Genomic DNA, 25,909 nt, shown 5'->3' on the forward strand with positions numbered 1-25,909 from the left:
AAGTAGTGACCACATCCAATCTTCTCATCAACAACTTTTTCCTCATTGAATAATCCTATGCTAAGCAAGCTGAAATAAGCATGTTCGTCACCTAGTGTATGGAGGCAGACCTGGTTTATCCAAATATCGAAGTCAATTAAATTCTGTAAAATGGGACTTCACATCGAAGTGTGAAAAAATGGAGAGCCCGAACTATTGTATGTCAGGAACCTGATTCATGTATGCATACAGTATATGAAGTCATTGACGAAACAGTCCAGACGAAGCTGTAGATCTTCATGTGAAAGGACTAGTTTGGTGGGGGGTTTTGTATCTCCCTTGTGATGAAAGAAACAGCTCACTTTGTAAGTGCCGTAACTTAAGTTTCAAAAAAACACTTAACATGTGAGCTCCCTTGAGGATCCATCTGCTGCAGTAGAGATTCTGAGTACGCTTGTTGGCCTTGGGCACTTCATCTCATTTTTATTGCACTCACTTCCTTTCATCCCTCCTCCTATTCTTTCTCTCCATCCTCTCTGCCGCTGTCACCTCATTTATGTGAGTGAGAACCTTTCATCTTTGTCTTCTTAATGGCCGACCATAAAGATGATGTGTGGACTTGGAGTTTTGAAGCCCTACCCTTTCACCCACCTACGTAGTGATGTTACAGAATTAGCAGCGGAATCCTAGCTATCAAAGGGAATTGACAAATGCATTCCTGGTCAGTTCCCATTGGTTGGGCACAGTTCCAAACTGTTAAATACTGACATGAACGATCACGGACCACACTAATCGCACAAACATTACAAGTTTAAGTTACACTTATTCTGTGACCCTCTTCCTTTATGACTCATTTTACTGTAAAACAGCTTTGTAGTTGTACTGCATTGTTATTAAGTTGCTCTTCATGTAGATGATGGCCTGGCTCACCATCTTTCTTCTAGTTCATCCTAAACATTTGAATGGGTTTGGTGAGCAAAGCATGCATAGCATGCATTGACTGTTTAACGTCAATCTCTGGGAAAGTAAGGGGAGATGGAGTTACCCTCTAAGAGAGAGAAACTTATTAATTTGTTTATTTTTTTACGCAAGCGACCCTTTACTAGCGGCACGGTGGCCGACTGGTTAGAGCGTCAGCCTCACAGTTCTGAGGACCCGGGTTCAATCCCCGGCCCTGTCTGTGTGGAGTTTGCATGTTCTCCCCGTGCCTGCGTGGGTTTTCTCCGGGCGCTCCGGTTTCCATCCCGAAAACATGCATGAATTGGAGACTCTAAATTGCCCGTAGGCATGACTGTGAGTGCGAATGGTTGTTTGTTCCTATGTGCCCTGCGATTGGCTGGCAACCAGTTCAGGGTGTACCCCGCCTCCTGCCCGATGACAGCTGGGATAGGCTCCAGCACGCCCGCGACCCTAGTGAGGAGAAGCGGCTCAGAAAATGGATGGATGGATGCTCTGTTGCGTGAAGGGTTTTTTTGTCTTTGCTAGAGAGGAAGTGGTGCCAGGATGTGATGGTGAAGATGAAAATGGATTTTATGATTGACTGGTAGACCATCATTAAAATATTTTTACTGACTGACTTACTGATGTCACTGTCGAGTAGCCAGAATACTTTCACAAAGGAAACATCAGTGGTTCCTTGATTTTAGCTGTTTGGTGGAACCCCTTTAAGACAATTGAATGTTCCATAATATGGTGGCACGAAAGTATAGAGGCGCTAGTAACAGTTAAGAGACCTGAGATCAACGGACAGTTTTCAAAGTGACTCATTTACGTGAAGCATGGCAGAAACAAAGGTGTGCGACTTGCAGTCAGAAGAGGCAGAACACCCCTGGCCTCACATTCAAACTAAGTTGACCTTCCACACTACGAAAAAGAACAGTTATTTCATGCCGTGTCTGCCTTTTTTTGGAGGACTACTCTTAAGAAAAAAAAAAGTTCCCTTTCTCTCAAGATTAAGATTTACCTTTAATTGTTTCACTCTAATTGCAGGGTACAATACAGGACGCTCATAAAACAATCAAACAAACAAACTCTTTTCTACTGCTGTCTACTCTGGACAGCATACATATATGTTAGTGTCCCCAATGCCATGTGCATGAACTGAATTGATTAAATGTGACAACTCCAAAGAAGTCTTGATTGCCATGTATTGTTTGACAGTTAGCGGGACTAGACAACAGATAGTCGTGCAGTTTTGTGAAAGAGTGCTAAGAACCCATTCATTTCCTTGCAATTTCAGAGAGAGTATTTTCTTTTCTCTTCTTGCCATTTCATGGATAATTACATGTAAGGTATGTCACACCAGACGTTAACTAGCTATTAACAGGACAGAAGGTCTTTTTGTGTTTGTGTGAATGTTCCCTATGAACGTCATTCATTGACAGCTACTGCCGTGTTCTTTTCAGAGCCCATGTTGCTGATTGCAGAAACTGCAATCAACCCTCGTGGAGGTCTATGCTCTTCTCAGTGTTATTCAAGCTGCGTATCCATCTTTTTGTACATGCTAAAGTACTTTCTATTTTTAATTTCTATGAATGTCAATGAAAAAGAAGTATAATTCCTTTCATGAGTGTATATTTTTGCATCCTCTTTTTTTAAGGTCTAAGTGCTCCCTCCTCTTGAGTGTCATTTCTACCATTCATGCAAGCTTTTTAATCATGCACGGATCTCATCTCTTCATGCAACACATTAATTCCCCATTGACTTTGTTAGTGCCTTCTAAACTCCATTTTATCGTTATCGTTATCTTTAACTTCTTACACTAATTACATTCTCTTTTATCAGAGTGGAATCACTCAGCTCATTTCTCCGATGCTATTGCTTGAAAATTGGAATTATAAAATGGCTGAAATTAAGGAACCGAAAGGCAAAAGGTTAATAGGTGCTTAATGATACTGTATGTGCTAAAAGTATGTTCATGTTCACAAAGAAAAGAAGCTTTTATGTGCTGTTGTAGTTAAGATTGGTGGATTTGCATGTCCACAAATAAAGAATACGATAAATATAATGAATGTAATCGAGCTCTTTGAAACATGATGTTGGTGTCGCGTTTAAACAGCAGAATATTGGCGAAAATTGGTTTTCTTATGAGTGTGCAGAGTGATCACTTGCAAAGCCTTGCATAAAATTCAATTGTTCCATTACAGACATTCTAATTACAAATCTACATCTTTGCAAATCCCCCTGCAAGAAACAAATGATGTACATAACAATCATGTTTCACAGTGATCGCATTTTCAATTCGCGAGGCCTTTCTGCCTTTAATTGGTGGCAGAGAAACCAAAAAAATTATAATGCTGTAATTAATATGATTCTGTGTCACTGCCTTATCCAATCAATAGATCAGACAGCCCATCTTGCCTATTTTATAGAAGCAGTCCATGATCAAGTCAATAGTTTTAATGAGCCATTTAATAATACATTGCTGGAGCATTAATGAACTGAAATACATTTAAGAGGCTGCCAAGGACTCGATAAAGGCATGGCTGTACTGGCATTGTTGATCCTATAGCTTTAATTCGACTTTAATTATGCAAAGGGCAATTGACCACACTGTGCAATACGGCACACTACATTTTCATCACGTATCCATATGTGTGTATATGTGTGTAACTGCCTTATGGAGTCATCCTTCAAGTTGATAGTGAGCTGCAAGCTTGACATCGTAACCTTGTTTGGACAATGTGTAATACTTGAGGCATGACCTTGCTTAGCCTCACCTCGATTGTTTTACGCTCTGTAATAAGGATGATTAAACTTGTTTTTATTGGTATTCCTACATGTCCTTCAACAGAAAGCAGGAAATACTTTTTTGAAGAAGTAAATAAGGACATGTTAATGTTGACTTAGGACCAAATACCTGCCAGCGACAATACTTGAGCAAACATTCCTTCAGGCCTGAATCTCTCTTTGGTTTGTGGATAAGGTCATAGACAAGCTAGAGTTTTCATCGAATGTCAGTTTTGTAAAGAAACTACTAAACTCTTCCTTTTGTTGGGCCATCTGCCGTGCCCACACTCTCCACATATTGTAAACCATTGATGAACTGCCCCTGACTTATTCCACCTGACCTGCCTGTGGAAATATGGCGTATTTTACAGTTATGTGATGGGTCTAGAGCCGCCTCATCATTTTAAAGATGCAATCTTTACCTTGATATTCAGGCTAACATTCCTCTGTTCAATATTAATCAAGCCAAAGGACTTCTGGAAAAAGGTGACATCTTTTTTTTTTCATTTTTATGAGGTTGGAATGTGTCTGAAAATTAATATTTTATTGACTGCCATCAATGTACTATAATGAAACTTTTTCAACATTCAGTTTTACACTTGCTCCTTATCACAGACAAAAGAGATTGTTGGAAAATGTAAATGAGTTTATCTTCATTCCTATATTAGAAATGATCCACATGCAAATGTTCAGCCCTCATTAGTGGCCAAATAGATGATTTAACTTTGTGGGTCGTGGAAATATAGGTTTACAGATTTAACCAAACATTGACTGAAGCTACCTTTTTTCAAATATGTGTGCATTGTCTGTTGTATGTCAAATCAAAGAAGTAAGTAACACATTTCTTATGTTGTTATCCTTAGAATATTATTGCACAGTGCAAACTGCAGCAAATAAAATCAGATTCTCAATCAGATTCTGATTCTGATCAAACTGTTTATGATGGTGATATGTCAGATACTTTAAAAAAAAAAAAAAAAAAAAAAAAGATTCTTAATGTTATTTGGTGAGAGAAATGAACTCCTTTAATGCAGTAAACTGTCACTATGCCCTATTGCAAGATCTCAGTAAGTCATATACAAATATCAAATAAATCCTGCAGTTTATGGCTATACATTTGTGTAGACTCTGCCCATGTACAGTGTTTGAATAATTGAATAGTTTTCACAATACCTTGTCTGTGTAAACGTTTTGCAAAACAAAGCAATCTCTTGACAGCCCTGATTTTAGTCTTATAGCTTGCTTAACTAGTTTACAATATCCACACGACACCAGACTGCACAATCTGCTTTTCTTTCATATTTTGTGCAGACAAAAGAAGCTCAAGCTTTTTGCGTCTCTTTGTGCAACGCTTTGTTGGCAAAAAAAATCAAGAATTTAAAAGATGACGCCCCAAAAAAAAAAAAAACACACACAACCAAATTATTGTGAATGCAGAAAGGCTCTGTTGATCTAGAGTATATCACCTCATTGTTGGCTGGATGGAAGAAGGACACAAACAACCATAGGACAAGAAAGCCGAATTACATGTATTATATATTAATGTCTTGATTATAATGTGAATGCTTATTTGTCAAATGAAAGAGACCATATTTCATTTTCCATTCTCCTCAATCACTTTATCACTCCTATTTATCACCACAGACTCAAGAGATCAGATTGATGAATGAAGCCAACAAACAGCACTAATTTGTCTTCCTCACTGTCTCTCCATCTCCTCTTTTACTATGTTCATGAATATAATCACCTATTAAAATAATTTGTACCCCACTTGACATGACTCCTACCCTGCCACCTGTAACAATTACAAAGAAGTGAATGTCATTACCTTTTAGTGGTTTTGTTTGCTTTTAAACACTTGCTTAAAATATGCGATTCTTTCCTTAGAGTTGTTAAAGAAACACTTGAAAAGATTAAAGGTCTGGCCCTGTTTTTTTTTTGACAAGTAAAAACATTTCCTTCATGTGTGGTGACCCTATGGTTTCATGTTGTTGCCTCATAGAAGTGCCAAAATCATGCAATTGGTTTTGCCTTTAATCCCTCCACTTTCAGACATCCATTCGCTTATTCACTGAACAGTGGCTGGTCTCACTTATCTTGAAAAGTTACAGGAGAAGTTATGATTGCTCACACCACTAGAGAAAGTACTATTTTATATAACTTTGTTGATACTGCTATTTTGGGGTCACTGATTGTGTAGTTGTACACGCTGGCTAACTTTTGCAGCATTCCAGTGTGTTGGGTTGTCTGTCATTCTGTTTGGGGTAAATTCTGCCTTTTGCCCACAGTTAGCTTGGGATAGACTTCAGCTTCCCTGCAACCATGAGCAAGATAAGTGGTCAGAAATGGATGCATGGATTAGACTGCTTATTTGATTGTATATAATGTGGTTGTACAGCTTAATTGAATGGGGGGAAATGCAGCAAAAACAAACTCCTCCAATAAACCATTAAATGATTATAGTTTTCTCTTCATGAAATAGGATTTATTTTTTTCAGCTCCAGAACTCCTCGAAGGCATTGTCATCATTTTTATTTTGAAAGTTAAAAAACAAAAACTTTTGATTTAATAGTGTTTTTATTGGGATTCAAGCAGTCATGTTTTCCAACATTCCGCACATAAACTACTTCATATTATTTTGCAATAGTGAAAACACTTCACCGAAAAGTGAGAATACTGTACATTCACATAGACATCACATGTATACATCAGGTCGGATTTTTGCAAAATGCAATATGTATGAACATATACAGTACAGGTATCCTATATTATCAAAGAAATATTCTTCTTGCACTTTTCATAAGCAGACAATTCCAAAAGATTCTAAATTGATACACATTGTGTAACATGATCAAAAACATCACCTACTTGACCTTGACTATCACCGACTTGACTTGTAATCCTACGCAGTACGGTATAATGTACATGCATGTTCCATTTGAAGGCAATCCAATCCACGGCACTTGTCTGACAACATTTATTTTCTTTTGTCAGATTTCCAAATGATTTTTCCCAAAGGAAACAATGGAAGTAGAAACTGTCACCTTCACCGATCCTTTATTAATTAGACTGGGAGCATTTTAAGACACATTTTAACATTACAAACAGTCATACAAATGTAAAATTAGGTGAACCATTGTTCATCTTAAAATGTAAAATCAACAAAACACTTGAGCATAACTTCAATGACAGAATCTCGCTTTCTGTCAGAATCAGAATCATCTTTATTTTGTCCAAAAAACACACAAGGAATTTGTCTCCGGTCGTAGGAATAACCCAGTTGTTTATATTCGCCTAGGTCTAGCAGTTTGAACATCTCACGGACACGTAACTATGATCTACCATAATCAATAGAAAACGCAAATCATTGCTGCATGTCATATCAATCTGTCATGCTCATCACACCACTCAAAACCTTTTTCATCCTTAACATTTGACCTTACAGAACACAGCCAACAGGGATTTTGAATATTTATGAAATGTAATAAAAGTAATATTCTTGACAGAGAAGGAAAAGGCAATCATATCAGCCTGACTCATTCCACAGAATGCTGAAATGAATCCACAGATAAGCTCTAAAAAAAATTAAAATAAGTCATCAGGATGTTAATTTTTAAACCCACTCATAGCTTTAAGTATATGACAAGCTAATGAGTGTCATCTGTTGACGGTTCAAGGTGTTTTCACCAATATTTAACATGGTCCATGACTTGAAGTTGTGTGCACATTCACAGTGTTGCCGTCTTTAAAATAAAATTGTCTGCATTACCTTGTTGATAATATGCATGATACATGTTCAACAGCTCAAAACACAAACAAGAACCTTTACGCTGTTGTCCCGTCCCTCGAGGCAAGACTTTGGCTGGCATTTGCTTTTGGGTTGATGATCACTGAAACATGATTACTTCAAAGGTCATTGCCAAACTCAACTAAGAGGGAATTTCCTGCTTCGACCTACATTTCATTTTTCATATTAACTACTTACATACAAAAGCCCAAAATCAAACATCTCAGTCTTTACGTGAGTAGACAAACAAGAATAACTTATCAGCGTCATTAAGAAACTATTTATGAACTAATTGTGCTGAAATCAGTTTCAGACTAATAACAACCAAAAGCACATAAAGCCCTTCCTTCCCATTTTCTTGATATTATTATTCAACATTACCTGAATTCCATACATCATCTCCTGATGCTTTACCCCTCAAAATGTATTGTCATGTTCATATTGATTTTCAGGCAAAACACTCGTATGGGCACAATGGACAAGTCATACCGAACTAACCAGTGTATAAAATTGTTTTATTGGATTGTATAGCATTTAAATAGACTAATATTCAAAGCAGCGAGGAAAATCCTAAAAACAAGAAAGTAGACGCTGGACCGGTGAAAGTCAGCTGAAGTTTTTAAACACTCTTAGTTTTGCGTTAAACATTTTGAAAGCTACTGTATTTATCTGGCTAAAGGCATATTTACTTGCAGTGGCATTTAGTAAAAAAATGAAGGTAAAAATAAGACTGCATAGTGCCAAACCACAGTCAAGACAATTTTAATTAGAATTCAGTAGTGTCTGTTTGGTAGGGTAACATGTGTTTCGTTGCATAATAAACACTTTATTTTGTGTTTTTAATCCTCAAGCTTTCTGAAGTTCCACTTTTATAACATGCCTTTATACAGTAGCTACAAACACTAATTTACAGCCTTGAATTAAAAGTCCAGCATCGCCAAGCCATATAACTTTATTATGGGCGTAATGCTTTAATGCACAGTAGTAAAAGAAAAGTGACTTGGTGATCATTTGAATGCCCCTTTTATTTAAATACGAACTAAAAATTGGTCACAGAATTATTCAGATACTGTGCATCATAGGTTGAAAAAATGTTACAATTCTTTCAGTGATTACTTTAGTCAGTACATCAACTGTAGCTGCAATGTATTGTCAGAGGGGAAGCCAAAAAAATAGACCAATCACATTTGCTTCACTCTGAACGAACATTGAATAACTCCAGGTGACTTACAGGATGAACAAAAAAAACTGCTTTTGTTTTTCTCCCTTTCGTTAATTACAGCTCTTTGCAACCATCCATCCATCCATTTTCTGAGCCGCTTCTCCTCACTAGGGTCGCGGGTATGCTGGAGCCTTTCCCAGCTAATGGCGGGCAGGAGGCAGGGTGCACCCTGAACTGGTTGCCAGCCAATCGCAGGGCACATATAAACAAACAACCATTCGCACTCACATTCATACCTACAGACAATTTAGGGTCTTCAATTAACCTACCGTGCATGTTTATGGGATGTGAGAGGAAACCAGAGTACCCGGAGAAAACCCACGTATAAGTTGACCACCAACCTTCAGTATCTTATTTTTGTAATATGTATGTACTAAATAGGGCAAAGGATGCTGTATTGGGTAATAGACAGTGTTGGACATTTGCTTTTGGAAATTTCCATGATTATGATTTTAGTTATATTTGAAAAATAGCTGCGAACGCTCTGATTTCTTTTCATAACACGTCCTCCTTCTGAAGCCGACGCTTGTGAGTGGCTCTCTCTGGAAATGTGCCATTCTGCTCAAGTCTCAAACATGACATATTTTTCCAAATGTCTTTTAGTTTGTCTGAGATTTTGAAAAGGTTCGACTCATGGTTACTCTTTTGAAAACATAAAAGAACATTGACTTTTAAACAGTTTTATCTTTATAGTTTTGGACTTTTGAATGGAACATTCACTTATCTGGGTTTTCATATGAAGCAATGTTGTCTAAATTGTGCACATTTGTCATTAGGTCAACATCATATATCGTGTTTTCCACATGCTGTACACATTTAATGTAACAAACACGTTTTATTTTTTATTTACATTTCATCATGTTTTGTTATCAGTTTATTATTTGTGTAAAGAACAAATATGTGGTTAATTCCAAAATAATCATCAATGGTTTTCCTCCACTTTTTTAGAGGAAACGTCCAAGGGTCCTGTTGATGCATTCATTTCAAATTAAGAAAGCTAATCAAAATAGAATAAAATGTAATTATTTATATTGCTTGAGAAAGTAATTGAAATAGTTACACTACTATTACTGATACGAGAACAGTATATTGCGAGCCCCTAGCATTGCCTGCTAACTATCTAGCCGCTAACTGGTTTGCTGCATTATGTGCCATTACTTGTTATCTAAGGAAGAGTGTTTTCTTCATTTTGCACTTATGTATTATTGTTTCAATATAATAGCAACAATATATTACTATTTTTACAATAGTGTAGTTGTTAATAAAGTTAAACCTGTGTAGAAAAAAGTTTTTATGATGGTGGCAGCCTGATCCTGGAACATGTTATTTTTATTTCCATTATTTCCTTGAATTAAAAAATATACATACATGAGAAAAAATGGAGGGCACAAAATGTGTTGGTACAGAAGCCGAAGAAAATGTGTCCCCACTGCGCATCGTCTCCACACGTTAACTCCATTTCCCTCCAAATGCAATATATTTATCCAATTTTGCACTGTCATGGATCTCTAGCTTTTCTTAAAATCTTTTATCCTCCCGCAAGAAAAAAATGAAGTGAATAAAACACACATCCTTGAAAATGTGCTGACCTCTTACGATGCAAGGATAGCTGCTCTTCGAGCTATATTATGGGACAGAGCTGAGCAGCCAGACACAACTTGCTGGATGTCTGAGACAGCACATCTCCAATTTAAAGCACATCTTTCTCCATCAAACTTAAAAGTATTTTATTCCCCTTGCTTTCATTCCCCTGCCATGGTGTCTCTCAACGTCCTCCAAACCTTCAATCTTTGCATGCATTTGTCGCACACTTCACTTTCGGATGAGTGAAATTTTCACCACACAAACCTTGCTTGCTTACTTTCTCAGTTTAAAAAGGACAGCAGGAGGGGTGGGATAGGGGGGTTGCTACTCTCTGATTGATAGGAGCTAATAACATTTGATTGTGACTGACAGGACACTCTTGGTGTCTAATTGGCACTCTTAATAGTCTGTGAGCCAAGCAATAGAAGGTAGGAGTCCAGAGAGGTTGTAACCTGTAAATATTTACTTTGTGTGTTTGTTCAATGTATTAACTCAATGCAAACTTGGGATTTACTTCATGATGCCAAAATCTTACATAATACAGTAATTGTTAGTGGCATGTCCCACCACACTATGCGCCAATGAATTTGACAAAAACATGCAGTATGGACTGATTTGAAATTGTGAAAGAGCGTCCAGTACAATTTTGCACGATTTTGTATTTCCTTCGGCGATAGCTTTCACTGAAGAGTGGTTGCTGATACTGTAACAGTTGACCTTATTTAATTCGCCCAACAATATGGTCGAAAGGTGTTGTGAGATGGACTGTAAAAATATTGCTGCATGAAAAGCAAGTCCGCAACGTTTACAAATCATTCCCGCACACTTGGGGCGAGATAAATCATACAAAACATGGCTTTAATGTATTTTATAATTATCAAACCATTACATTTCAAATTTTAGTAAACATTTTCAATTTCATCACTTCAAACTTCATTTTTTTTTAGCTTTTGGTGCTCTCCCACATGTTCCATGGTAAAAAAAAAAAAAAAATGTATGTAAATGTGTCAATTAGCGTCTTCAATATAGGATATTAGTCAAATATCACAATCTTAACAGATCATGCACAATACGCCGACAGCAACAGTGCACAGAGTATGAGCATGTTTTATGGCCGAGTGTGCAATTTTCAGCACATTGTGGTTCAGGCTTCACATTCTTCAAGGGTCATTCAAGCTAAACCCTCATGCATAAGTGCTTCTGTTGGAAGCCTTATATGGAATCATCCTCACGGTACATTATGTACGCTTCGAATGTTCCTGTGCTCCAAATCTTTTGACTCAGAGCCCATTTTCATCTCTGCTCCCCTAGGCTCCGAAATGGTGGAGGTCCAGTGTCAGAGGTTTGAGGTGAAGAGTGCCAATGAAGAGAGAGTTCTTTTCTCTGCAGATGACGAGGAGATCAGCATCGGCACAGAGAAACTCATAGTGACAGGTGCGCTCATCCTTCGAGTTGGAAGGTCCCTCTTGTTCTCTTTACCAACACCACACAAATACAGAAAATGCACACATTCCAAGGTGAACTGTTCAAATACATATTAAACTTTCATCGACATGCTGGTCCTGATAATTGGGGAAGCTATTAGCTCCATGAGAAGTGAATGTCTTTTCCAGAAAGAATACAAATACTATATCGTAGGACCAATTGCATGCCTCCCTTGTAAAGAAGTTTACTGTGTTGTGCTTTTGTTTTGTTTGAGCCATAGGTACACACTGTGGAACCACATTTCTTCTGTGTTGGATTGCAACATGATTTATTCCCATAGGAAATAATCAAATATATTGGAAATGATCAGGTTCACTGTCAAACTGACTTCTAAAGCCTTTATTAACTCAAAAATGTTAGCATACTGTTATACAACTTAAAAAGAACTTCAGACTTTTTGGCATTAGTTTTGATGAGATCGGTTTTGCTCTTGACATCAATCCCCATACCACTTTCGGGGGAGGAGGCATGCTTCTTGTTTGTGCATCACTTACAGCATGATTTTTTTGGATTGGTTTTTACAATGTAATCATTTGAGAGCTATTATTTATCCCCCCGAAAAACTTGAATATTATCACCATTCAGGATTTACAATTTAATTTAGTTCTGCTGAATTTTACCTGAACTATATCTTTTATCCTGCTTCACAGGGTCAGAAGGAGTTGTGTTTAGCCATTCTGTACAGACGTCACACGTGAGGGCAGAGCCCTTCCAGGATTTAAAGTAAGTACTTTGTTGTATACAAGCCAAAAGAAGTACAGATGATACACGGCCACTCTCCTGCAACACTACAATGTGCGCCTCATCTTCTGTCATTGAGTTTGAACTTATGCAACCCCATTAAGACATAGTCACCTTCCTCGACTAACAATCCACTGTACTCATAACGTTCTCTCTAAGTAGGCCACACAAACATCAGCAATTTTCTATTCATTTTAACAGACTCGCTATCATTCCCCTTCATTTGTACAGTTTTGCTACACCTTTGATGACCTTCGAACTGGTTCTCCATTGCAGTTGGGCAGGGCAAGCAGATGAAACACAATTAGTATTATTAGTTTCATGCAACAGTAATTATGGGAAAAAAATTGTGCATTACAAATTAGTTTGCTAGCTCAAAAAGGCTCCAAATATTTCGCTCGGCAGCAGATGGACAATTTAAAATTAGAAAAATGATTTTTTTTTTTTTTTTTTTCTCCATTATACAATATATTGAACGCAATCCATTTGGGAGGCAGATCAATTTGAATTCATTTTCAGTTTTTCCCATTGAAAGTAATGAAAATGGAATCTGTTCCAGGATCAAACCATACATGCAAATCAGTCGCCTTTCGGCAAAATTCGCCATTTTAAACTCAAAATAGGCCATTTACGTGAATTGTATAGATCCGAACAGTTTTTCCCAGGTCACTACTCCCGTCGCTGACGTCGTAGGCTGTTTCGTACTCCTTGAACGCTCCTTGCACATTCACATTTTACTTTATTTTTATTTTATTGATGTTCCTGCTGTGGTTAAAACATTCTGAAGATACTCACTATTTACTCAGTACTTAAGTAATTATTCCACTGTATACTTTTTACTCTTACCTTTTTGGAGGACTAGTTTTGATTTTTACTTGAGTCACATAATTGTCTTGTCTTATCTGTCTGAGTACAATATTTGGCTACTCTACCCACTTTTGGAATGGACATCTTCTATTGCTACTGTTACGTTCAAGCAAAATTTTTGCTCATCAGATCAGGCAGTGTCGTATTTGTTGCACTGGTCTTTTGTATTTTCGCGTTGAGGTGCTGCAGGTCCTGGCCGTGGTTGTGGTCCCAGCGGAACAGTGAAGCACATGTAACATCGGCGACAAGAGCTGATCCGCTAGTACATTTTTTATTAATTAGGAAACGCGCCTACAATTATCTAATTAGTTTACGGATGTCAATGTTAAATGTATTACGCGACGGAGCGATGTTAGGGATTATGTCAGAACACAGAATGAACTTCAAATTCAGAAATGGCCAATAAAAACGGAAAAAAATACTGTACTTAATATTTTCCTGGAGGATGCATTTGGGATTCGCCTTTGAAGTTGGTATTAGTGAAAAATGAAGTGAAACAGACAATGACTTTAGTCAATTCTTTTACAGAATGAGAGTGCTTAAAGAGGGGGATGCTATTCATGTGGCACAGCTTGAAGCAGGCATCAGGTGCAAGTGGAGATGGTCTTGGCTCAAGTTGGAGGCCAGAACAAAAAGGCAAAGAAATTAGGCAAATTTAATTTGAATCTTACATTTGTAGATCAACATAGTGAGTGGTGTAAAAAAAAATGTTTTTCTGCATGAAGAATGTTTTTAATTATTTAGCCTTTTTGTACTCTTCAGAGGCTTCCAGATTGCTTAATTTATCCATCCATCCATTTTCTGTACCGCTTCTCCTCACTGGGGTCGCGGGCGTGCTGGAGCCTATCCCAGCTATCTTCGGGCGAGAGGCGGGGTACACCCTGAATTGGTCGCCAGCCAATCGCAGGGCACATAGAAACAAACAACCATTCGTACTCACATTCACACCTATGGGCAATTTAGAGTCTTCAATCAACCTACCACGCATGTTTTTGAGGTGTGGGAGGAAACCAGAGTGCTCGGAGAAAACCCACTCAGGCACGGGGAGAATATGCAAACTCCACACAGGCGGGGCCGGGATTTGATCCCTGGTCCCCAGAACTGTGAGGCAGATGTGCTAACCAGTCGTCCACCGTGCCGCCCTGCTTAATTTATGTTAAAATAAAAAAATTATCTGCGGGGGCCCGGGGGATTCCCCCCAAAACCCCCTTACAATGTTTTTTTTTTTTTTTTTTTTTTTTTTTTTTAAACATGTCTGCAAACTATGGTTCTCGAGCTGTCACAATGCTTTTCCTCTTTCATCGCTGGTAACCGGAAATGAGTAGTTTCACAAAATGTTGTGAGTTAATGAGGAGAAGTACAGTAGCATGATGAAACAGCTCTTCATTGTAGAATAAAAATGTTTAATGGTCAATCCTCTGAAATGCCGACAAGGCATAATGGTTTCTTCCTTTAATTAGGGGTCATTTTTTCCAAGATTTCTTTATTTCTATTCTCTCGTCCGTCCTTTGCAATATCTAATGAATCTAGGTCAGAAATAGAAAAGAAATTGAAATTACTCAACTCTGCCAAAAATGTTCGCGCGCACATTCACACTTACGGGCAATTTAGAGTCTTCAATCAACCTACCATGCATGTTTTTGGGACATGGGAGGAAACCGGAGTACCCGGAGAAAATCCACGCAAGCACGTGGAGAACATGCAAACTCCACACACCGGGATTTGAACCCCGGTCCTCAGAACTGTGAGGCAGATGTGCTAACCAGTCACCCATCATGCCGCCATAACCATAATACCATTTAGTATTTATACAGTAAAAAAATAACCCCAAAGAATTTTACCAGCACTCTTGTATTTAAGATTCTGTAGGACATTCAACTACAGTAAATGGTTCTCTTTGTTTTCATGCTCCTTCTGTGTGACAAGTCGGCTTTTACTTGTCGACTGTCAATCACAGTGACCAGGGAGCTGGAGGCACCTCAGATCACTATTTGTCACTGAAAATGTTAAAAGAGTTCCCTCATGGACAGCAACTGTGAAGGAAGTTTCAGACACTTGAAAGGGAAGTGCACAGCGCTTGAATTGAGTTGCTGCTATTGACAACAAAATGCTCTTTTCCAGATAGCATACGATGCCATCTATTGTCAAAGTGTCTGCTGTGTTAACCACTTTAAGTCATGTTCTCAGTATTCTTCTTCCTCAAAAGTATATGGGGAGCGGCTGGGAGGGAGACCAAAGTGTTATACTCTACCGGACATACAGTATGTGAAACTAGCTTGATTTGACATATTTGATTACAATCTCAATATTGACTACGAAAGGGTTCCTATTGTGTCATGGTTTATGTAAAAAAAAAAAAAAAGTTATTGAGAAATACATTGTTGCTGCCCAATTAAAATCCATATCTCCATTTCATGATTTGGACTTTTTAACATAATTAGATTATTTGTGTTACATGCACTGTACGGTTAAGAAAATAGAATAGAAACTTGTTTTAAGAGACACTGTTTATAATGAGTAACTCCATTTTCTGCCTGAACAGTGATTTACAGTGACATGCATTAACACTTTCACACACCCCAGTCGAACAGTGTGCTGAAGAAGAAAGTTAATCACTGCTACTTTGTTTTGAAGGAAGTGTAGACAACCTTTGACTATCAACTAACTATTTGGAGCAGATGACTGACAATAAAGATATTTGTTAGGTGAACCAAGTCTGATTGATACATGAGAAAAGACTAAATATTGGTTTGTCTGATAGGTCCATTATACACAGAAGTTAGTATTCTTTTTGCTTTAAAACTTTACACATACACGGCATGGTTGTGAAAACAAAGATATGTTTCTTGTGCTAAATCTCCCTAAGATCAGTTGTTTGTGGTGTGCTTTAAATTAATTTGGTGCTCTTAAACACCTTTTTGTTTTTGCACCTGGAAAAATTGTGACACACAATAAACGCTGTTCATCATGGTGATACGTTCCGGACCCACCCGCAATTGTTACAAATTTGTGATACAGAGAGACCTTAAATTTTTACCCTCTACACGCTTTAAACAAATTTAACCTTATTAAAACACCTTTTTAAACACATTGTTAATGTATTTAAAACACAAACAAATTGCAAGCATAAAATGAATACAAAATACTCTGTATTGTAGTGTCTGTGTGTTAGATACCGTATGTGCCTTTAAGAGTGTGATATACTGTGAAAAACTATGAATGTAAACAGCAGATTTTCAAAATATAGCATGATTTTCCCCCCGACAGTAAGTAAGTAACTAGATAGTGGTACGTGAAGGCTGTACAACTTTCATTGGACAGCAATGATAAGCAAATCGTAGTATTTTAACATAACACACACACACAGACAGTCAAAGTGTTATTCAAGTAACCCGATAAGCAAAGCATATGTATTTACATAGCGCATATCATACACATACTGCATGATCAAAAGCATTTGAAAAATAAAGAGAAAAATATAAAGTTGCTAAAAACATTTAAAACAAAGAGAAAAAAAATTAATTCAAAACAATATACAGTGCAGGAAAGCTCATTTTAAAGTAAAAAAAAAAAAAGACTTTTTAACCTGAGCTTAAAGACATTGACACTTGGGGCTGACTTCAATTCTATTGGCAACTTATTTCAGTTGTGTGCAGCATATCAGCTAAAAGCTGCTCTGACATGTTTGCTTTGGACTCTGTGCTTCATTATCTGATCTGAGTCGGAAGATCTCAGAGCCTTACTGGGTTTATATTTCATTAGCATGTCTATAATGTAATCATGGCCGAAATCCTTTAGTGATTTATAGACCAGTAGCAGAACTGTAAAGTATATTCTAAAGCTGACTGGGAACCAGTGTAGAATTGGACTAATATGTTCTGATCTCTGTGTTGTGGTCAGAACCCGAGCTGCAGCATTCTGAATGAGCTGCCGCTGTGTAATGCTCTTTTGTGGGAGTCCAGTCAGAAGACCATTACAGTAGTCAAGTCTACTTGAGATAAAAACATGGATGTACTTCTCCTGGTCTGCTTGGCACATGCAAACCTTCACTCTGGATATGTTCTTCAGCTAGAAAAAGGCTGTTTTAATGATTAATTTGCTATGAATGAAGTCAGGTCGTAGTCTATCAACACACCAAGGTTGCGGACTTGGTCTGTGGTCTTTAAAGAGAGTGACTCCTGGTATTTACTGACAGCAATCCTCTTTTCTTTATTGCCAAAAACAAGCACTATCCTTACATGTCGTATTGACTGAAGACCTCTGACTTCTGGTTCTGCTGATTTCTTCATCTATTTTTTGACGAAAGGATCGTCCTCTCCAGTCTTGTTAATCTTTAGTGTAGGTACCTTCGAGCAGCATACACCAACATATACAGAAGATAAAGCAGTCATAAGTTTGCAAAGTAATGATCACATTTATATCAATAAGCGCCACAGAGTTCTCATATTGGAGAGGAGTGGTTAAGTATCCTGAGGTCTTGAGGGCAGCAACACCAAATAAACAACTGCATGGGAAAGCTATACTTTGACTGAGCAGGGAGAATAAAATCAATAGCTGAGATGTCTCACGCTGCAGCAGCATCACCATGCTTCGAGACATTGGAGTCAGGTCTGTAACTTTATCTAATGCTTGGATCCACATCAGAGAGAAGCAAGCTGTTGCTGAGTCAGTTCCTCTCTAGTGCAACCAACACACTCTCTTACTGTGCCTCCTCATCCTTCATGGTGTCTGAGATGGGCCCCCGAGGGAGACTTAACTCTTATGGAGGCAAAGGCACTGATTTGAGCTCTTTGCTATTTTGCCCTTATCCCCAATACTGAATCCATGTGACCTTCCATTTGCAGTTCCAAGTGCAGAGGAACTTTGGTGCGTCTTCTCTTTCTAAAGGGCACGGTAGAGCATTACATCTGTAGACACAAAAGAATAATGTAATGTAACTTACAGTAAATTCAACAGAGTTAACATGCTTGCAAAAAGCAATAAAATAAGACAAGTCAAAATGCATTTGTCAGTGTAGTTGTGTGTTTTTTACAATGAATCCTTTGACTCAAAACAGAATGCCTAATCTTTATAAACACAGTGTCAGTCCTAACTTTCAAATAGAAGCCTTCACATAACAGTATTGCTCATTGTGTCCTTTATTAAATAAGCAATACCCTACTTTTGTTGTAAGGCATTATTATTGGAGTAATTTTTAGCATGATTAAGTTATGATTTGGAGTAGCACACAATTTTCAACATCATAGTGAAACAAATTGATTGTCCTATTACAGCAGAAACCCCAGTTGAGGCTGTTTATTAAAAATGCAATGCAATTGGTGGGAAAAAAACTCATGTTGTTGTATAATCCAGTCTTGTCCAAGTTTATAATACAATGCTTCGGCTTCACACAAATTCCTGAGAGAATACTCGCCACTGTTGTAGGATAATCGTAATTCTTAGACCCAACTCCTTTTAAAATACATGGTTTCTCTTCCCCATTAAATGTTAGTTGGACGAGCTGCTCCAAAGCCTGTCCACATCTGCGGATGACCCCGTCACACACACCAGCCTCAGCTCAATCTTTTTTCTTTATTCGACAGGAAACCAGATTCAAACTAATTGCTCTAAGCCAATCACTGGACAAAAATCAAATTTTCTATGCCTCTTATCCTCACTTGGGTTGTGGGTGAGCTGGAGCCTATCCCAGCTGACCTTGAGCAAGAGTTGGGGTACACCTTGTTCTGGTCGCCAGTCAAGTTGAGGGCACAGATAGAAAAACAACCACTCATACTCACATTCACATGTAAGGAGAATTTAGATTGTTCTATTAACCCAAGAAGCATGTTTTTGGAATGTGGGAGGAAGCTGGGGTACCCGGAGATAACCCACGCAGGGTACGGGGAGAACATGCAAACTTCACTCAGAACTGTGAAGTGGAGGTGTTAATCACTCATTCTTCATTGAACTATGAAGAAAATTGACAACAATGTAATTAAATGTGATGATAATAAAACAGTCATCACATATACTCTATATACTTCAAAAATACAATGTTTTGGATTGACAATCAATAAAAGTATTCCAATGACAGCCACTCAGTTTGAACACGATCTGTTCAACCTCTGATTTCTGCAGATTTAGATTTGTTTCTCCCAAAACAAATAATTTAAAAAAGAATAAAAATGATATCATAAAGTTGTTATTAACAGTCAATGATTACATGATTACATGTGAAGTTTACATGTTCTCCCCGTGCCTGCCTGGGTTTTCTCCGGGGTACTCCGGTTTCCTCCCACATCCCAAAAACATGCATGGTAGGTTAAGTCAACTATGCTCATGGGAGAGCTTAGAAGACTACACAATCATTTTAATTAAGTGGTCCTAACTGAACCAACATAGACCAACAGGGATTTGGTCTCTGAAGTATAAAAAGTATGCAATTTGCTCACACAGAAACATACAGTAAGACATCAATTTTCTACACTGTTTATCTTCACTAGGGTCACAGGTATGCTGGAGCCTATCCCAGCTAACTGCAGGCGAGAGGCGGGGCACACCCTGAAATGGTCGCCAGCCAATCGCAGGGCACATATAAACAAACAACCAGTCATACTCACATTCACACTTATGGGCAATTAAGAGTCTTCAATGAATCTACCATGCATGTTTTTGGGATGTGGGAGGAAACCAGAGTACCTGTAGAAAACCTGTGCAGGCACGGGGAGAGCATGCAAACTCCACACAGCCGAAGCCGGATTTGAACCCCGGTCCTCAGAACTGTGAAGCAGATGCGCTAACCAGTCGCCCACCGTGCCATCATACAGTCAGGCAATTGTCTTAATTCATTCATACACACAGTTCATACACTGAACTGATTTTTCTTTTTTGGTGTAATTTATCCGGAATAAACATTCAGCCAATTTTTGCATGATTAGACAAAACCCTTGGGGCCTTTGTTCAATATTCTGACTGACTGTCTTTTTGATGTCTCCTAGATGGGCAAAACTAACAACTGATTATGTTTCATCCCTCAGCCTTTTCAATCATAGTCCTGGAGTGGTGCTGGTGGACAAGTAATTACTGCTAATTGATGTCACCGGCTGTCCCAGTTGTGCTGCATTTACTTATTAAGTAGTGAGCCTTCAGTAAGGCTCAGTGTCCTTAACAAAAGGAGAGAGATACTGTTGAACCAAATTGAGGACATCTAGCACTGACCTCATTTTTGTCACAATTCTCTCTATCCTACCTGCAATAGGTGCTTTAGCCTGGTTCTCTGTGCTCCAAAATGGAGATTCTTCTGTGTTGCTTTGGTTATAAGTTGTTTCTATGTAGTAGGTCTCTAAATGACAGGAGCAATTTGACTTAATGGCCCTGTATCCTGGCAGTGTACTTCCACATCAGCCCAATTAAGAAATGTGCCATTTCAAAAGAGGGAGTGGGGAAATGAGTCATCACTGAAGCTCAATCTTATTCCCCTCTCTCAACCTCTGGATCCCAAAACAACAAAATCTTATTTCAAGGTTGGAAGATATATTCAATTAATAAACATTTTATAGCTTCAAACATTGGAAACTAGTGAGTTGAGTAGCGTATAATGAGATTCTCAGCAAGTGACTTGGAACATTCAAATGGGGCAAACTCATAGGTCTAACACATTATGTGTCTAAAATGTGTCTGAGCCTTTGCCTTTCTTTTATTTAAACAGTAGGAGTATTTTCCAGATAATTGTTGAAGCATTAATTTAAGCATGTTTTTCAATGAAGAACTTGATGAAGGAATGTAGTGTGGGATGGCAAAGAGCACCACCTAATTAGCTCTCAAAAACTCAGTGAATAAGGCCGCCCTTGGCTGTTTTTTTTTTTTTTTTTTTGATTAAAAAGTGGGGTTCATGTCAAAGTAATTGGATGTCATTAAATTTTAGAATAAGCCACTTTCTCTTTGAACTGTGCCTTTGGGAAAAGATTCTCATGAGTTGTGTCTTTAAGAATTGCACTTCTTTTTTTAATGATTGTATGTTAATAATGTTTATAATAAATTAGTATGGTTGCCAATCTTACACGCAGATATTTCGTTTCACAGTAGAGTTTTATGCATCTATGGTAAAAAGCCAATAGAAATGATAATAATATCAACATAAAGTGGAACCTCCAAGGTTTCCCATTGGAAGTAAAAGAAAATATAATGAATGTTTTCCCTGATCATGCCTTTTCCATCATAAATATATGCTTGTTTCAAATGTAACTTGCGGTTTCTTTTTTTCTCCATTCTCGTGTGTACACCTCTTTTTGAGAATGGTCCTTTGTCTTCTTTTTGGAAGAACATAAAAGCCACAAAAAGCCAAATAAAAACACTTGCAAAGTAACAATACAGTGCTGCTAACTAACATACAATAGTAGTAAAATTCAAATAAGACTTCTCAAAAGTGAAGAAAATGAAAACAGCCATCCAGTGCAATTATTAGTCCTGTTATAATCAGGATTTGGGCTCTTTGCACATAATCTCCCGCATTGCCGAAATACTGCTATATTTTTACGGTTTTGAAAAACTGGATTATTCTACATGCTGTGTTTAAAGGATTTGCCCATACTAGCCATCACAGATGTACGTTGTCTTTGTAAATCCTCATCCAAAGCACCAAGCACAAATTTAGAGAAGTGCTTTAAGATGCACGCCTTTCCAACATGAAAAGTAAATATTCTTCCTAACTTTTTGGTTACGTTAGATATGCTTTAGGTCATCAGTATGATAATAAACAATCCTGAGTGAATATGCTTGTGTATTGTATTAATATTACTATGAACATTTCGAGTTATTTGAGCAGAAAATATCTAACATTGTGTTCTATGTGCATTTAAGTTTTTGTTTTTCCTGTGTTTTACATTATTTTAAATAAAAACAGACATTGGAAGTGTACAGGCTATCTGCCTCAGAAGCACCATCATTTTTTTCCACTATATATTACATACATGTTATTGTACAGCTACTTTAAAAAAATAAAATTAAATTAAATTAAAAAAAAATTAAGGCTCACTGGCAGCACAGAGATCGACTGGTTAGCACATCTGCCTCACAGTTCTGAGGACCGGGGTTCGAATCCCAGCCCGCCTGTGTGGAGTTTGCATGAGCTCCCCGTGCCTGGGTGGGTTTTCTCCGGGCACTCCGGTTTCCTCCCACATCCCAAAAACATGCATGGTAGGTTGATTAAGGACTCTAAAATTGCCCGTAGGTGTGAATGTGAGTGCGAATGGTTGTTTGTTTCTATGTGCCCTGCGATTGGCTGGCGACCGGTTCAGGGTGTACCCCGCTTCCCGCCCGAAGAGAGCTGAGATAGGCTCCGGCAGCCCGCGACCCTAGTAAGGATAAGGGGTAAAGACAATGGATAGATGAATGGAGGCTCACCGTGCCTGATTGATGTCTTCACTCCAGGATCTTACACATTATTACCATTTTCATGTATGCCTCACAGGGATCTACTTTGTTGCCAGCACCTTTTTACTTCCCTTAACTTTTGTTGTAGATGATTAACAAGATCTCAGCTGCAAACTGTTTTACCAATACGTAAATATATGAAATAAATAAACCACAGTTACATTGGTTGGCTAGTCTTTCACTACTGATTAAATTATCAGCTTGGTGCCCCATCAGAGGCAAAATCATGAAATTTACTTTTTTTTTTTTCCTTCAGACTTTACTGTTATTCATTTCACAGCAGGCACATTTGTAAAGTCGAGGTTTGTGGCGTAAAAGCAGACAAAGCACCACATAATTGTTAAACTGTCTGCTGAAGATTCCACAGATTTTGAAAAGGATTTGTGCCCGTAAGTATAGATATCCACTCCACACCTTCAAAATTACAAAAAAGTAATTGCTCACAGTTGCTGAAATTATTCAAGTGGATGAATCTCACCTCCACTATAACCTCTACACACAAACACAAATACACATTTTACCCTGAAAGACAAAATTCTACTGTGTCTTGAGTCATTCAGGAGCCACTTCAGTAACTCAGTTGGGCCCATATAACCTTTTGAAACAGCCGGAGGCTTTCTCCTCTCTCTCTCTTTTGTATTCCTGAAAGATTCATGGGGCAGTGCAACAGCCTTTGCTCCTTGCAGGTGCCAACAGGAAATCATAAGGCTTCTGGAATCCCATATTTCTACATTTGGTCTGGATCTATTTGAAGCTAGATCCTCATATTTCCAGTCCTATGTCAGTGCCCCATTCAGGGCTTTTTGAAAAATGTGAATATTTTACAGCCTTCATGGATGTGATTAGATAGCTGTGGCAGACGCACTGAGGCAGATGACAGCGCATTTAACATGAAAAGGTCATGGGTTTGTGTCACAAATAGCAAGGTGTTGGGGTCTTAAATGGCTCTGAAGAGGAAAGGGCAAGAAGAATGTCAGCTAAGTCTAATAGGAAATATAAATCAAACTTAAAAGTCTCTTTTCGAACATTTTTGACCAAAAAGCTCTCTTGCGCAACATTACACTCTCGTTACAACTTCCGCGATGTGTGGTAAACTGCATTAAAGTGTCAGGAAAATATGCCTTATATATTTGTAGATTTCAACATAATAAAAGTAGCCCTCGTTTACAGTAAACCCATGCTATATTGGCGTTCACGCTTCATGGTCCTGCTATGCATCCATCCATTTTCTGTACCGCTTATCCTCACTAGGGTCACGGGCGTGCTGGAGCCTATCCCAGCTATCTTCGGGCGAGAGGCGGGGTACACCCTGAACTGGTCGTCAGCCAATCGCAGGGCACATAGAAACAACCATTCGCACTCATATTCATGCAAATGCCACACAGGATTTGAGCCCCAGTCCTCAGAACTGTGAGGTAAATGTGCTAAACAGTCGGCCACCGTGCCGCCCCTGGTCCCGCTATATCGCAGATTATTTTTTTTCCAGTGTTACTACAGTTGTTACTCTATTTTTTTATAGTATTTTTATTTTTTGTGTTATCCATTGTTCTTCTGTCTTCCAATATTATTATGTGTTTAGAATGTTTGAAAAGTATGTTTAAAAAATAAAATGCTATAAATATCCCAGCTAACCTGTCAAGAGGTGGGGTACTGGTCGCCAGCCAAACCCAGGGTACATATGGACAAACAGTCATTCACAATCACATTCACACCAACATATTTAGAGTCTTTAATTAGCCTAACATGAATATTTTTGGAATGTGAGGGGAAGCCGGGTTACCCTCAGAAATCCAATACAAGCATTGGGACATGTAAACTTCACATAATTGGAGGGCCTGAGCCAAGATTCGAACTAAAGACTTCTCTCACCTTTGAGGCATACATGCTGTGCTACCCGTTAGTACTGCTAGGTTTTGTTTCATTTAAATGGCAACATATTTCATGCTTAGGATTTATAATTAATTTACCTCCAAATAGCAATTGGACAATAGCATTTCCGAAATAAAGCACCAAAAAATGTGCTTTACAAATCGCCTCTGCAAGTCTCTCTGAAGCAGTGGTGTTGCCACAAAAATTTCAGTGGGGTGGCCAACGTTTTTTGCGATGCCCCTCGAAAACCATTCATCCATGGGGATGGGTTGGCATGGGAGTCTATCGAACTTTTTCCCCCTTGCAAATAAATCGTGTTGCGGGGGATCCGAATTGATTTTTTTCCCCTTCTTCCTTGGTGTCTCATAGGTCTTTAAAACCGAAACAATTGCCGACATGCATACACCTGATGAATGGTCAAGCAGAGACGAGCCATCCAGCTATCTGAGGAAACAGATGAATTTCATCCAGTGCATGTATACTGAGACTTCATAGAGCGTTTACACCATTTGGGACAGACAAAGTGCTTTGGATGTGATTCTTGATCCCATTGCCCAGCCATTAATGGTTCTGAAATCTTAGCATTTTGTTAAGCAGTTCAGCTGGGAAAAGGATGCTTTTAACTCAGCATCTTTGATGTCTGTTACCTACCAGGTAAACATGTTGCAACACAAAGATGAAGTGGATACACAGTTTTAACAAATTTGAGAACTAAAATTTGTCATAAACACTTTTTTGTTATTTGGTGGTCTTTTGTGCTATAAAATAATATAAACTTTTGCAAACGTTATGCTTTCGAAAAAGGCAGGAATGTTAAGCATTAAGTGATTCAGCTGACCAGTGAAACTTCCAAGGTCAAACCCAATCAATGAATGCTGGTCAACCCCTGATTTGTTTGGCTTCCAAAATTTCCCCATAGGAAATAATGGAAACAGTTTGTTACAGGATGAAACTGCTTCTAACATGAAATGTGTTAGGTCTACAGGCATTTTTAAATAAACATTTTACCCGAGCAATATTGCTTTAGCTTTAAATGTTTAAATAAATGTACATTTTGCTTTAAATAGCATTGCCTGGGGCGGCACGGTGGACGACTGGTTAGAGCGTCAGCTTCACAGTTCAGAGGACCCGGGTTCAATCCCCGGGCCCCGCCTGTGTGGAGTTTGCATGCAAAATAGTACCCCAGATGCAATGTTCCTGTGGCCTATTGTTGTTTCACATCCACACAGCAGCCT

General features: G+C 38.3%; 1 protein-coding gene across 2 annotated transcripts in view; it reads left to right on the forward strand.

The window, feature by feature from the left end:
• Positions 1–25,909, forward strand: part of LOC133404197 (zeta-sarcoglycan) — a 131,478-nt gene that overhangs the window by 80,274 nt on the left and 25,295 nt on the right. The window contains exons 4-5 of one of the 2 annotated variants that reach the window (XM_061679882.1): positions 11,613–11,735; positions 12,437–12,509. In XM_061679882.1, the coding sequence (XP_061535866.1) occupies positions 11,613–11,735; positions 12,437–12,509 (196 nt within the window). The remainder of the gene's footprint in view (positions 1–11,612; positions 11,736–12,436; positions 12,510–25,909) is intronic. The other variant, XM_061679881.1, reaches the window with a different exon arrangement.

The sequence above is a fragment of the Phycodurus eques genome, chromosome 6 (assembly GCF_024500275.1).
Source record: "Phycodurus eques isolate BA_2022a chromosome 6, UOR_Pequ_1.1, whole genome shotgun sequence".
Taxonomy (NCBI): Eukaryota; Metazoa; Chordata; class Actinopteri; order Syngnathiformes; family Syngnathidae; genus Phycodurus; species Phycodurus eques.